Source organism: Anopheles coluzzii, chromosome 3 (assembly GCF_943734685.1).
Source record: "Anopheles coluzzii chromosome 3, AcolN3, whole genome shotgun sequence".
Lineage (NCBI taxonomy): Eukaryota > Metazoa > Arthropoda > Insecta > Diptera > Culicidae > Anopheles > Anopheles coluzzii.
The window spans coordinates 48098893-48114455 of NC_064671.1; the positions used below are offsets into that span (position 1 = coordinate 48098893).

The 15563-nt window shown below is 40.1% G+C and overlaps 2 protein-coding genes across 2 annotated transcripts; one reads left to right on the top strand and one right to left on the bottom strand.

Moving 5' to 3' along the window:
* Window positions 1-899: 899 nt before the first annotated feature.
* LOC120958428 (enoyl-CoA delta isomerase 1, mitochondrial-like) lies at window positions 900-2348 on the bottom strand. Its single transcript, XM_040381247.2, has 4 exons — window positions 2189-2348; window positions 1799-2046; window positions 1567-1713; window positions 900-1493 (listed from the first exon to the last, which is right to left on the bottom strand). Exons 2-4 carry the CDS (start codon window positions 2033-2035, stop codon window positions 1026-1028), a joined length of 852 nt encoding a protein of 283 aa, XP_040237181.1. The 5' UTR covers window positions 2036-2046; window positions 2189-2348; the 3' UTR covers window positions 900-1025.
* A 5826-nt stretch (window positions 2349-8174) lies between these two features.
* LOC120954782 (ornithine decarboxylase antizyme) lies at window positions 8175-12087 on the top strand. Its single transcript, XM_040375019.2, is given in 4 exon segments — window positions 8175-8620; window positions 9167-9287; window positions 9289-9337; window positions 9459-12087. Coding segments are annotated over 4 exon segments (765 nt in total). The 5' UTR covers window positions 8175-8519; the 3' UTR covers window positions 9953-12087.
* Window positions 12088-15563: the final 3476 nt, after the last annotated feature.

Consider the following 15563-nt stretch of genomic DNA (forward strand, 5'->3'; position numbering starts at 1 on the left):
GAAAATGTGATTGTGGAATATATAATAATATAATTGAAATATACTTTCAGAACCGTTCTTTTACGATTATCGAGTAATCCATCCCAACAGGGCTGTAATGGGTTTATGATAGTTTCTAGAACCGGTGCGAGTTCATGTTCGATACCAGGACCGGTATGGCCTCCTGAATGGGTCCAGGCCCGGTATGGGGTTCATGATAGGTTCCAGGACCGGTATGGGTTCATGATAGATTCCAGGACCGATATAGGTTCATGATAGGTTCTAAGACTGTGATGGCTTCATGTGCGGTTTTAGGATCGGTATGGGTTTATGATGGATTCTAGAACCAGTATGGGTTCATCATAGATTCCATGGCCGGCATGGGTTTATGATAGGTTCTAGGTATGGGTTTATGATGGATTCCAAAACCGGCATGGGTTCATGATAGGTTCCAGGGTAGGTATAGGTTCATGATCAGTTCTTGGAACGGTATAACCAGTATTGGTTCCTGAATCGGTATGGATTCAATATCGATTCCAGGACCGGGATAGGTTCAGTATTAGATTCAGGACCGTTATGGTAGGACTCTGGATGTTGATATGAACAGAAATTTGAATTATCTGCAATACACTACAAGCATCTATTGTTCTACATCTAGTATTTTTTGTAACAACAGATTTTTTGTTTTGATCAAAACTTATGCTGTAGGTGTAGTGCGTTTCTCTCTAGTGCGCTGTTTATACGTACTGTAATTGACTGAAGCATAACATAACTTAAAGTAAACATTGCATATTGAAGAATTTACCTATTTTAGACCCTTTTTGTGTGCTTCATTAAGATTGAACTATCTTTTGCAGATCCCTTAACATAGTCATTTGTTTGAATAGTCAATCAAAATAAAAAAAAACACATTTTTCACATTATAGTTTATAAAAAATGTATATTTCATCCACTTTCAAGATAAGAAAAAAAGAGTTACAAGAAAAATGCTAAGTGGATGTTGCTACTCTGCTCGGCTGCACGACCCTTCCCATCCGTATGTTGTCTCATTTTTGCGCTTTCTTCTTCAGACTTTCGAGGTAAACTTCCAGCCCTTTTTGTACGGCAGGCTGATTAACGGCATAGACAAAGAGATCGATATCCTGGGAGCGGTTGTCTTCCAGCTCGACGATGTCTTTGCTGCGCAGCGCTTGCTTCGTCATTGCACGTGCCATGGGAGAAATCTTGCGGAAGCGATTCAGAAAGGCGACGGCCTGTTCCAACGCTTTCTCTTTGTTCTCTGCAATCTCGTCGATCATCCCCACTTTCAGTGCTTCGTCCGTGGTGTACATCTTGCCTAACGTCAGCGCTAATTCGGACTCTCGTCGGGAGATGGTGTTGCGAAGCGATGCTTGGAACCAGGTCGGTGCCACAATACCCAACTGCGTTTCGTTCAACCCGATCGTATAGTTAGGACACATCACGCGATACTCACAGCAAAGTGATAGCAGACACCCTCCGGCCGGTGCATGACCCTGTAAATAATCAAAAGAAAGTTGTATGGCTGTGTAATTCACTTTTTCGCGTCCGGAATCTTATCACACGCACATTAATAGCAGCTGCAGTTGGAAATGGTGATCCGTACAGCTTGAACCACACATCTTGAAGGGTGGACCAAAAGTCTCTCAATCGTTCCTGGTTCGGTTTGTACATCTCCATGATGTCCAAACCAGCGCTGAACACGGTGTTGGACGACTGTAAAAGAAACAAAAAGATCAACATAAAATCTCATGAACAGCATGATCATAGCGTATGCGAACGGAATTAGACTATTTCTTACCGAAGTTAGTATCATGCCACGGGATTTGTTATTTTGTAGATCGTCCAGTGTTTGCGAGATGGCTCGTAGCAATTCCAGACTTAAGCTATTTACCGGTGGCCTATTTAATGTAACAGTGGCATACCCCGTTTTATCGTCAACTTCTGTTATTACCAACTTATTGTTGCCAGCTTCACTGCTGAAATTACGGGCTGCTGGAGCCACCATACGGGAGGAACGTTGCAAAACACGCAGCATCTTGGAAAGCGCTGAAATGGAACAAATTGGTTTACGGTAGGTAAAGAAGTTGTATCGTTTTGATCAAGGGTTACCCGTGTTCGAATTGGACTTTGGACTTCGGCTCTTATCACCAAATAAGAAAGCCTGGCGGTAGCAAAAAGTAAAACTTACCTTATTACAATCAACTTGCTAGTTAGAGTAGTGCTACAACTTCAAACTCCAAAGCGCACAGAAGCACATAAACTTAAAATCGTACCAAAAGAAACTAAATTTTTACAAGAAATACGTACCTCAGAAGGAGCATAAAATGTAAATAAAATAGCTGTCAAAATATCATCGCATTCCGCAGAAAATGTTAAATGGGGCTAGATACCCTAGTAACGAAAGCAGCATACTCGTTTGAGATAGGGCACAGTTTTGAATGAAAGTTTAGGCTGTGCTCTGTTAGCCATCGAACAAGACAAATAAACAAGTCTCTGCTCAATAGGTGCTCTAACATTTGTTCGAGTAACAAACTCAAAATTATGGAGTTTTCGAAAAATGTATACACTTGTCATGAACTCTACAGGTTTGAACCGAACACGAACTTTATTGGTTACGCATTGGAACCTAAAATTAATAACTTTGTTAACAAAAAGATTCAATTTTTTGGTAAAAGATTTTTTAAGGCCTTCTTACACGGAGGAAAATACATTCATTTCTCGATTGACATTTATCTGTCAAATTTAAACTTTGGCACAAAAATGCCTCTCGTACGTGTAATAAGGCAAGGTAATTGTTCTGTCACCTTTCACATTTATTTATTAATTTATTGATTATATTGGCTTTATCCGATAAAATCATTCGTTGTTTCCCATTTTTGATGTTTTTATTCATCATCAAGAAAATTCAATTCGCTCTATCGACATGGATAGACAAAATCTACTCAGGAGCAAATCGGAAATGAGCACGCCGAATTCCGACTATCTGACTGGCATCTATCTGTCAAACCCTGTCTGAAGGATATACAGTCTTTCCCCGAGTTACGCGAATAATGCGTTCCGGAGACATTCGCGTAACTCGGATTTTCGCGTAAGTCGAATATCACATGTTACAGCAAAAATATACTTTATTTATCATAATTTTTGATTGAATTTAGTTCATTTATGTAATTTAATACTTATTTGATGCAATTGGTGTAGAAAATTTGATTATTTATCGGTAATTATTTTTCATTTGACAATTGATGGAGAAAATTGTACTGATTTGACATCTGAACTGTCAAAAATAAAAATTCGCGTAACTCGAATTCGCGTAACTCGAGTGTCGCGTAACTCGGGGAAAGACTGTATTCCAAAACCGAGTGACAGTATTTTCCTCCGTCTATTAGGGCCTTTATGGAACTAGACACTTTTTAAATTTTCTGAATACTTTTTTATACAAAAGAATGCTTTTAAATCGAACTTCCAGCCTATTGAGCAGATTTGAGCGTACAATTAAAAAGCATACCGCCTAGAAACCTTAAATTATTGATTACCGACTGCAGTTCATTCGATGTTTTTTCGTCGGCTTTATTTGACGATGAACTTGTGACTTTTTGCTCCTTGGGTTACTCTTGGAGGTTGATAATCGTTTGACAGCTGGCACGTTCACGTATTCTTAAACACAAAGTTGTGCAAGCAAGTGATGATTTATCCCCGTGGCTACAGCAGCTCCAGAATTAAAAGTAAAGAAAATCAACAACCATCATTCTCCAGTAAAATGCCGTCGTTAAGTTTTAACATGCGGTAAGTAAAAACATTTCGTATTGTCTGATACTTGTCTTAATGCTAAATGAAAGTGGACTACGTGTTACGGTACCAAGTGTTAATGGTGGTGGAAGATTTTTTTTGGCTTTCCCTTTTCTTACCGAAATCTCCTTTAAACTTAAACAAAGAAAGCAATTCAAGCAAAACTAAAGATACTGCTTTTCCAATATCCCTTAAGGTTGATAAAATTGCTCAACTGCGAGGATTCCGTTTTATTGCAACTGGAAATTGGATCGCCATCGTGAAGTATATCGCCATTTTGTTTGTTCCGTATGCGCCCCCGATATATTGTGTGTGCGTGTGAATTGGTACGATTGTGTTGGTTGGTTACATCGCGAAAGTTTTTTTTTGTTACCAACCGGAGTCTGCGTACGCGCACCCAAGGGAAGGGAAAATTTGTAATGTTACTGTTGCATTTTGTTTTGTTTTGTTTTTCGCAGTGCCACCAAATTTTACATCTCAATTTTACAGTCATATAACTTGTGCGCAATGTGTACACTGAGGCATTGTAGATAAGGGTTGGAATTTAAATGTAGCAGCAAGTTGGCCTAGGTCGTAATATAATGCACCGTTAGTGTGCAGAGGCATCTGTATTAGTGCACTGCGAATTGTAAGCACTTTCCTTTCCTCTCCTTTGTTCTCGACGAATGATGGGCGCATGATTTCTCTCAGCTGTATTCCAAAGGATGCGCATCTAGATGATTCGATGCGTTGCCATGGAGATAAGCTTCAGTATGGAAAGAAGCATTAGAAACGATAGTGCAATTTTTTTTCTATAGTGAATTGCATGGACATCTGTTGATCACTGTGATCGGAGCCACTGGCACTGGCTTCCAGAAAATACCATTTCCTAAGACGTCACCATCTCTGTAGTTGACCTTAGCTTGTCTAAGTTCATCAATAGTACTGCACGACGCCATTCCATACTAGTTGAGCGTGATTACATGTATTCTATTTTTGGAACCGCGTTGCAGTGTAATATTAACGCGACATGGCTCGTTTTCGATGCATTACGCGTTTCGTTTCGTGATCGCGTGAATTTGTTTGGGTACATCCGTCAACAAAATTGTTCCATTGTGTAGGGTAAATGAAGCTATCAGCGGAGATCAAGAAGCAAGATTCAAACTGGAAGTATTTGCCCTCAATTACGATCACTCAGAACGACACATCATCAACATGTTGTCCGTCTGTTCACAATTAGTCCAATTGATCGGACAATTGATGGCACAAACAGTATTTAAAAAAGCTCCCCTGCCCTCTTCCCCCTAGCCGTAAAAACCAATTTCCATGAGTTCTAGCCAGATTGTTGAACGTTCCAGACGATCGAATCTCGTTTAATCCAATTAGACATTGATCGATCACTTCCCTACACCGACGGGATGAGTGGATGTAAAAACACGATGACGAAACATGCTAACATAATAAGTAATGTCCTCGTTATCGATCGCTAGACTGTCTCTTTTAGTTGTCATGCGACAATCCTTTAAATTTGATGTGCAATATGTACAGTATTACGGTTGTGCTCCGCCATTGCGGTGCAACCTTTTGCCCAATCCGTATGTGCATGCAGTCACGTGTAATTTATATGCCATTTCCTGTATTGTCTACTCTTTATCTTATCTGGCAAATACTGTGCCGACTCTTCATTAATATGCCACTCTTATATTAGTTTGAGCGTTTTGTTACCATCGATCGTTCATACCAACCTACTCCAGCACGCGCGCGCTATCTTAGCCAGCGTATCGCTGGCGGGGGCGAAACTTTGATAACAAATGTATTACTTTTGAAGGAAGCAAAACAACAAACCACTTTTCTCTTTGTCATCGCTCCAACTGCGTCACACAAACGAGAAGGTGTGCGTTTGGAGGATTGTGACGAGCTTCTCCTCGCCATCGGACCATATCCATCCATCGCATGTTTTGACATGGAGCGTTCCTCCTGCTTTGCCATGTGGTTCACCTTGAAGTCTCGCGGACGTTCGCGCTTTTCACCGTACCAGTTTTTGGCAAGTTTGTTATACCACAATAGACGTGCCCTCTGATTCTTTATTAGATCGTCCATATGCGGTGTGGAGGTTGGTTCACATTGTATGTAAACATTCTCTTTTCAGACAGATTAGGTTTTCTTATTTTGAAAACTAATTGCACGCCCAATTTCGAGGGCTTACCGTGTCCGAATACCCACAAAATCGCAGGCCAATATAAAGAAAACCACCAAAACAAGCTGTGCCAGGAAGCAAATAATTCATTAAAAATGTATTTTTTGCCTTACCCCGGGCCTTCAAAACAGAACCACCCGCAACACGGCAACGAGAGCGTTTGGAACTATTTTTGGCAGTAAAATAAAATGGTTTGGCTGTTGAATTTTAAGCCGCACACAACAGCCCCCCACCCCGACTGCGTCATACAAAGTAGATGTTTAATTTTAAATGCGCTCACACATACGCACGGACGCGCTATGGTGGGTCCGTTAACACAGCGTTAGTGTAAAACTTCCCCAAGTAATGACGTTGGAGACACCAAACGACAGTGGCTTATCTTTCTCACGTGCACAATGGTATGTGTGATGATGATATGGAACATAATACAGAAGGAAACTTAATTTGATCGTTCAAAGATGAAAAGAAACAATTTTGAAAATGGCAATACAACAAACCTTTGGTACTTTGGATCGAATGGAAGAGGATGGGTGCCATGGAATGTTTTTAGATTTTAGAATACCACGTGTTGTTTTGTACCGCATCAACAACGCAAATTTGAAGAGCATTACTTACACCTGGCCCGTTTCTTGTACTATATGGCTTCGGTGTTTATTTTGCACGTAAATTGGCACAAGTTCAAGGTAAGAACCGGGCGTGTCTTTCCGCGTGCGTTTAATCGCACCCACGTGTTATCCACACTGGGAAGATACTGTTGACCCCGCCAAAAACAGCATACCCCACAGCCCGCCCTGCTCTCTTTCTTTCGGTGCCGGAATATTGCCGGTTTATTTTAATTCTTTCATGCGCTCGGTTGTAAACTTGGAAAAACGAGACGGAAAACATATTTCGCCATACGCCCGGCTTGAATCGTTGAAAAGGTAGTATCGTTTTCTGCTCTACTACAGCTGCAATTCCGCTTAGTTGGTAGTATAAGTGCTTTTCTAAATTTATCAAATAACGTTGAAGCCAATAGCCGCCATCATACGGTGTGCTCTTCTATCTGTATCTTTGATGTGACCACCCTGCCTAGCGTGTAATTTTGACCTCTATCAGCCTCGGAAAGCTTAGCCTTTTAACGATACATTGATTTGTTTTTAAATGGTGTGCAGCACTGGCTGTTGTTGGTTTGGTTGATGTGTTGTGTTAGATGCATACCAACACTCCACCATTACCACCACCAGAAGAGGAAAAGGTCGATCGTGCCCCGTGCTCTGTTGTTTATATTTGGCAGGGGAATGAACGCCGCGCGCTCTCGTGGACGAAATGGCCGAACCTGAAATCAGGCAAGTGCGCAATTTGCTAAATGACACCGAGAGAAGAAGACAGCGAAGCAGCGCAGTACTTGTAGTAGAGCCACTCGTTTACTCGCACAGTCAGTCAGCCAGACAGAGGGGGGGGGGGGCATTTTTACCATCCATACTACCAAAGATTGAGATAAAAATACTCGAGAATGACACATTTCTTTTCTTATGTGTGGTTCTGGTGGGTTTTGCATGCAATGTCGAGGTGCGCGTTGTTAAATGCGTAATTTACTTTTAGTATTACTTTTCCGCGAACAACTGTATTTTAATATTAATCCAAATAATTCAGTATCACTTTTCACCATGCTAGGTAGTAGTACAGGTTTCGTAAGATTTCTTTCTAAAATTCCTTAAAGACCGGAAGGGAGTCTTTATGGTATTCTTGTAAGCATACGAAGCAGTGATTTATTCGCAAAATTAAAACGGTTGCAATATATTTTCAAGCCTGTGTAAGAATTTGATTTGGAGGAGAGATTTTGCTTGCTTGCAAAATGTATCCACGGTCACACCACCGCGTTACCCTGCTCTTCTACATACAAACACAAACATTCTATCAAAACCAAAACATTTGCAGATCGTAGTGTAGTTGTGTTGTAGCCCTCGGTGTATGTGTGCGCGAGTTTGGCTGTGTTTGACTATTCTGTTTTTACTTATTATTTGCCATCCGAATGTGATGTGAAGCTCTTTGCGAAGCGGACAATGTAGTTGTGTTTAGCGTAAACACACTCGCAGTGTATGGCAAGGCATCCTTCGTTCGATACTACTGTCTTGGCAGGAAAAAAGCATATACACAGCACTTTTTTGCAACCGTCAATGTGTTGGTGATGAAGGTTTGTCCGAGGGTGCGATCATGCGATCCCTTTCAACGCCTTGGCTCGCGGGAAAGACAATCAGTCGGCATCTGTCCGAGAAAATGAGCGCTATTATATTCGATGAGATATCGCGGTGAAGTCATTTCGAAAGATTTCCTTTGAAGCAACTTGAAGTGTTTTTACAATTTTGTGTGAAAAATTTTCATCGTATTTGCAACCATTATACCATCGGAGCTATTACCACTTACAGTTTAGTGCTGAAATCTGTTGTAAAAAATAAAAGAAAGACACAACCGGCAAACAAAATAACTTTCAAACGCAACAAACGCTTCGAACCACCGTGATCGTGTGTGTGTGTGTGTTTTTGTTTAATTTGCTGTGTAAAGTTTGAACGTTTTCAACATGAAAGTGCCAACTTCTGCATTTGTTGCCGCCGCTACTGAGGTTGCCGATACATCTGAAACGGCACATTCTGGCCGTACGATGGCGAGAACTATGACAATGTAAGCGTACTTCTATCGCCGTACATGAAACAAAATGATTGCCAGTTTGGAAAGAGTATCACCTATTAATAAACAAACATAGCTGGAATTGATTAAATACCACCACGGGAACGTGTGATTCACGATGCACTGCATAATACTTTCCATGTAATCACCAGGGTTATGTAAAGATTTGTGCTATCAAGATTGTGTGTATAATTTCAACCACACATTCGTTTACATAACAGCGTGTAGCGGATCTTGATCGTATAATATTTACCGTATCTGAGGTTACCACTGCAATAAAGCGGGGTTCTCGCTTGGTGTGACAAAATGCAAATTATTCGGAATTATTCACTAATACTAGTAGAAGTACGTGCACGACCTCAAATTTATTATCTTGTTTTTTTTTTATATATAAACGATCGTACATTAGCTATGCACAATGAAGAATGATACTTACGAATTCTAAGTTGTCTTTGTCTGTCATGGATTTATTATTCTTTGTTCATTGAATAAACTAACGTTTATATGTATTCATTTATTTTTTTATCTATATTGTTTCAGTGAGCCAAGTCTTAGTAGTAGTAATCGTACCAGTAAACGTACGATTTCCTCCTCCTCCTCGTCGTCGGCGGGCTCCGACTCTTACTGTGTTTCGTTGGCTGTAGGACCGCTGTGGTGGTCCTGATGTCCCAACAATCAGGACCGATCACGATAGGGCCTCTCCCTTGAAGGGTAAGGATTATTTTCTCCCCGATATATTTTCAGCAGGACTGAAGAGGCCGCATTGCTGTCCAAGTAATTTGACACAACTAAGAATGCGCTAACACAACTTGTGTTCCATTGTTGCTTGCAGAATACAATCGCAAGGATTCTTTCGATTCGACAACGACCACCGCTTCCTCTGAGTACTACGATCTGGATTTCCCCGAATCAACCGTCGACTATTTGAACCATCAGGAGGCAGCTGTAATTCAAGAAGTGCTGAGCCAATCCGCTCCAACGCCGATTACTCTGAAGCTCTTCGTAACACCCCAAAAGTGCAGCAGCTGGGAGACGGTGTTTAACCCAATCGAAAACATTCTGTACGTGTCGCTGCCGTCTGCAATGTCGCACGAGGCGTCGAAACACTCGTTCATTTCGCTGCTCGAATTCGCCGAAGAGAAGCTGGAATGCGACGCCGTCGTACTGTGCATCCGCAAGGACCGCCTCGACCGCCCGAACCTGGTACGAACGTTCTCTTTTGTTGGTTTTCAGCCGCTCAGCCCGAAGTCGCCGCTAGCTCCACCACATATCGACGAGCAGCAGAAGAATGAGTATCTCTTCATGGTCTACAGCATTGAGGAGTAGAAAACACGGTCGGAAATCCATTTCACCATGATCCGTCTTACTATCCGTCATCAAGGATCATAGTATCACAAAGGAAAGGCGTGCGTGGGTACTGTTGTATTAAAATGAAATTCGTGTCTTAGATCGGTATTGCTGTGTGTGTGAGTGTTACAATATTACCATCAATAGTAACAAGCAACGATCGATCTGGATGTGAGCGGCAACCACATCATGCAGTGCTCTTAAACGATAAGAACGAAGTTGACCAACTGAGCTTCGGTTGGTGGCAGAGATCGTTGCATTCCAAATCGGTCTGGTCAAAATTCGTTCGTTTTGATACAATAGTATGATACATAGTTTAACGCAAGTTTGAAATGCTAATTAGAAAATACGCATACATTCTAGATCATCTCAATATGCGAGCATCACCATCAACTAACAACCATTATGCTTGTTGAATGGTTTCTTCAGTGAAAAATCCACCATTTCACACCCATTCTTAACAAAGCTATCGCAATCATACATATAAAGTCCAAGAAGATAACATTTCCCTTTTCGAAGATTACAATACCAGCTAGGTTCTTCACAGCAACACTTTACATGAATGGACGTTGAAGAAACTTTAGTGCGTACGTACAGTACAGTAGAATACTAATGGGAAGTAAAATATTGAAACAATGAAGAAAAGCATCATCAGAATCGGTATCACGATCTAACCAGTCGAAATACTTGCGATTTGTAATTGTTTAAGAGATATGCTACTATCATGTAATAAAAAAAAACATTCAAAAAAATAAGGCAAAAAAATCATAAAATTAAAAAAATACCAAAAAAAAAAAGAATTATTGTTTAAAACATTTTGCAACAGTTTTTCTTTCCCACGTCAACATTGAAACACAACTAAGATAAAAAAATGAACTAACAAACAGCGAAAAAATAACTGTCATTCAAAATGCAATATTATGGATTAGATTTGTCAGAAGTAAAGTAACAGAGAAGTAAAAACAGAGGTGTCAACATGATGTAAACAAAATGCCAGCTAGGGCTTGTCCTCAAGATACATGTTTTAGAAGCTGCGTAAATAATCAACACAACAAAGATAACCGGGAAAAGGAAAAGCGTCGACTACGAGATAGAAGACTTCTTCGGTGCGTGGCGTATAGCTAGTGCCAATGAAACAGGGAAGAGCGTAGAGAAAAAGACCGATCCGGTGGTACAATTTCCCTCGTAATGCAAGTTGAACGATCATACAGGTTTGTTGGACGATCTTGTCCCGTATATAGTTGCACTAGTTGCGTTGGTTTCGTTATGTTGTCTAACTCAGCTGATATATGTCTCTTTGTGTTTCTTACTTTAATTTCTGACAAGCATATTACAACCAGTACTTACTGAGCGTTGCAATGTGTCCACCCTATCACGAGATGACCTTAGCAACTGTTTCGTTTATCGATGAAATGATATATTTCTGGCACGTTTCCACAACATTTATTAGAGTTAAGCACTTACGTTATACCTATGTAATACATAATTTTAATTTTTCCCTTCTAATATTTCAATGAATTTGCTAAGATTCCACCACCAATGATGGTATTGTAATGCTTTGCATTGTAGCAAAATGTTCAACAGTTCCTCTCTGCATCGACACACATTCAAGCTTGTGGAAACCTATACGTTTGCTGGGTAATGGTAATCGATGTATGTTGTCAATGTGTGTGTAACAGTGCAACAGCTTCAAACCCTTTCCCTACAGACTGTGTAAGTACCATTAGGCAAACAATGAAAACGAGGCAGTAGAACCTGTAAACTTATAGCAGAAAATGTTTGAAACAACTTGACACGAAAATGGGAATGTATCTCAAAACAAAATAAGGGAAAAAGTAAGCATGAATCAAAAGGCATATAACATCTTGAATAGAGACAGAAAAAGCAAGGATGAGAGAGGGGATGATTTTTCGAAACAATTATAAACACCGCGTTGTTGTTCTCGTTTACTTCTTCCCCAACTTTATATGTTGTTAATGGGTTTGGAGGCAGGAAAGTACTGTACGCAACCCTGCATATATATTATTCTTATTACTATTTTTATCTATCACAACAAAGAAAACATATAAACAAAGAGCTTTTTTTAAATACACTTTAAATTTCCATACGATTGATTATCTCGTGTTTTGTTTGAACTTCTTTCTAAAGACATTGTGCTTGATAACAATTGATACGAAATAAAATTTGAAGTGAATATACTTTTGACACATCATTCGTTTCTTTACTTGTGCAACGTAACAGTGACAAGTTAAGTTTCAAAAAAAGTTTGTTTTCACTCTCGTTCCGAAATAAATGTAATGAATTTACGGACTTGTGGGTAACATGAAAGAATAAACGGACACAGATTCTGTATACCAACACCGGATAAAAGTTACATACCCGTTATGAATTCTCCGAAATGATATCAACAAAATCATTCAGGAGCGATTAGCCCTTACTTTGTATTTCTGAGTCTCTACTATTGCTTTTAGCTCGTGATGTTCGCACCTTCATTTTTCAGTATCGCATCAGGATCGTTCCATCGAGTGTGTGGAGAGAAATGATCAACCACGATAAAATCAAGTTAAGTGATTTATTACTGAAGATCAAGCCATTAGTGGTATCTGGTCATGTTTGCTGTGGCTATATGAAATACTGGTGATTTAATATTTATATGCATAATTGAAGAATTGTGAGTCGTTCGAATAGAATTTAACAACTACAAAGTTACAAATACATACGTGCATACTCTGTTGTTCAAAGCACTGAGTAAGTGTTTAAAAAATGCACGATTTACTCCTCCTATCGTTAGCAACATTACGATAATCTAATGGTTAGTGATGTATTCATGACTATCGTATCGTCTCATACAGGTCAACCCTCTTTTCATATGTCGAAGGATCTTTTCATATGTCGAAAAGATAAGACATCATTATTCTGCTACTTTTGATCATCACATTAATGATGGGTGTCATGAATCTTCCGTTGAGATTCATTCATATGAAACTTCAGCGAAGCGTGAGTCGAATGTCCAATCCATTCTTCAAAGATTCATGAATCTCCAAGGATTAATGAATCTGGAATGGAGAAATCGCCAAAGACTCATGAATCTTCAAAGATTATATTCATTAAAATTCGTATTCTCAGTGCACGGATTCATGAATCTTTATAGATGTATGATTGTCAAAATATTTATCCCACCTAACAACATGCCCGTCGTGGGTTTAAGCCATGCACCGTCTTCCCATAGCAAAACAAACTATCAGGCTGCTTGGTACTTGCCAAGAAGTCTCGAAAGCCTGTAAAGGCTGACATGACTACGTAGGTTGTTACGCCAGGAAGAAGAATAATGAGAAGATCAAGATCATCTCCTCTTAAGAGAATGTATGAATTTTAAGAGGTGTATGAATCCATAGAGATTCGTAAATCCTTCAAGGTGTATGAATCCTTTGAAATTCATGAATCTTTTTTAAGACTCATGAGTTTTGAAAGATTCATTAATCTTTGAAGATCCATTAATCTTTTGAGATTCATTTATCTTTGCAGATTCATGAATCTTTGCAGCCGAGATTCAGATTCAGTGAATAATGTCAAAGATTCCTTCATATTCATACAGATTCATGAATCTGTTCATATTCATAATATTCATTACACTCAAATCACTCACTTTGGTATTAGTAAGCGTCGCGCTATCATATCCTACTTTAGATCATCAACTGCAGGCTTTTACCAGGAAAACTACTGCACGGCATTGAAATAATGTCGTTGCAATGAGAAAACTTTTATAGACAAATCCACCAGTCCAACACACATCCCATCTTTTGTGCGGCTAGGGCAGCGATCGGCAAAATGCGGCTCTTGACTTGGTTTATCAACATGGCATTTTTGCTCTTGGTGTATCTATTTGGCTGGCTCTTCACGTAAAATTCTTCAAGCATGTTTGTAGAATATTGCTCTTTCGGTCGCAAAGTTTGCCGATCGCTGTGCTAGGGCATTCGATACCAGACCCATAGTATAACTTCGCTTAGTATAAGCCTCTCGATCACATCATCACCAACAAAAAGGGCAACAGTAGAATAAAATTATGATGAAACAACAAAGCCTGTTGGGTATCGCAAACGAGGAAGGTAAACATAGGCACAAACCCAAAGGTACAACATCATACAGCGGAACCACTTTCCCGTGATATTGATCCAACTGTTTGAGGTGCAATGTTACATGCTTTCGAATTTTCCATGGGTTTGAAGCAAAGTGACACACTACCCTGTCTACTCTTTAGCATTGCCTTGGTGTCATACGAAACGCGAGGATAAACAACAACATCCGTTAAACAATTTAATGTAATTTAATTTAATGATCTCTACCGACTGTTAAAATCCAGCAGACTTTGAGACCGCCGGATGTAAACTCCGGTTGATCGTTCGAGCATGAAGTGAGGAGACAAAGGACGAGCCACGAGCTTGCTAAGGTGTATGGCGAACCAGACATTGTAAAGGTGACTAAGGCCGGCAGAATACGATCGCCGAAGGCGGATCTATCCAGAGTAGTGTTGCTCGCTCCGGAGTGAACCTAGTAGGTTTGTTCGGTTCCTTGAACGAAATAATCAGAACTAGACTAAACATTCTGAACGTAGCAGGTTCGGACAGGAACGGTCGGAATGATCGGAACGGTTGGATCGGTTCTAATGATCGGAACGTTCGGAACGATTGCGTGATCTCAAAGTCATTGTGCAAAAAACAAAGAAATCACACATATAACTGTATTTATTTGCGTATTATTGTACTATTAGTTTTAGGTAATTGTTATACAATATTTTAGGCCCGAATTAATAGAGATTAGATTTGATGAGTGTGTCAATACGGTACGATTGTAATTATTCTCATTGTCGCTGAACGCGTTTTTGGATGTGGTTGTGCTTAGGTTAATTTGGCAATTATAATTGTAAGATATTTTGAACGATAAAACAAATGTAACTTTAATTACACAGGCAACCATGTCCGTATTGCACTCGCACCACTTTCAAACGTTGTTGCCTTTTCAGTCAACAGTGGTCTTGCATGAACGTTTGTGTTAAGAAAATTGTATCGCATTTATTGAAATGCCTGTTCATTGACGGCATGTGGTGTGTAAATTAATGACCCGTTATTGCATAGTTTATTAGCAAAAAATGTTTGGCAAAAAGGAGCCAAATCTTACAAACGTCGTTCCCTGTTGCCTGGCGGCATAAAAACCACACCAACCAGCTCTATTGGAATGCTCGGTTCAGCGTCCTTTAAACAGCGGCGCAAGTGCGAGTGCATCGAAGCTAGCCGTAGAGCCTAGCCGTCATTAATAAATTACTACGCCCTGATAAGATTGTTATCGGAAAGTCGCGGGTGGGAGACCACAATGGAGCGCGACTTATCCGCGCAACCTTCGTCAATACGGTTTATCAGAAAGGGAATCGTAATCCACACCATCAATCTACCTGTTTTACTCTTCAAACACACACACTAACGCTCTCTTTCTTTCCCTCTTGCTGAACGAGAGCAGGCGGTGCGAAGATAAGATCCGGTGCCGTCCCTTAGCGATCGTCTTGATTCTCAGTTTTCTTCAAACCCCCCCTTGGTTT

What these genes read in the sequence shown, in the direction of transcription:
- LOC120958428 (XM_040381247.2), bottom strand. Translation starts at nt 2,035, where the DNA reads ATGCTGCGTGTTTTGCAACGTTCCTCCCGTATGGTGGCTCCAGCAGCC. An exon ending in GTGGCATGATACTAACTTCG is followed by an intron (nt 1,714 to 1,798) that starts GTAAGAAATAGT and finishes TTTCTTTTACAG; the next exon opens with TCGTCCAACACCGTGTTCAG. An exon ending in CAACTGCAGCTGCTATTAAT is followed by an intron (nt 1,494 to 1,566) that starts GTGCGTGTGATA and finishes GATTATTTACAG; the next exon opens with GGTCATGCACCGGCCGGAGG.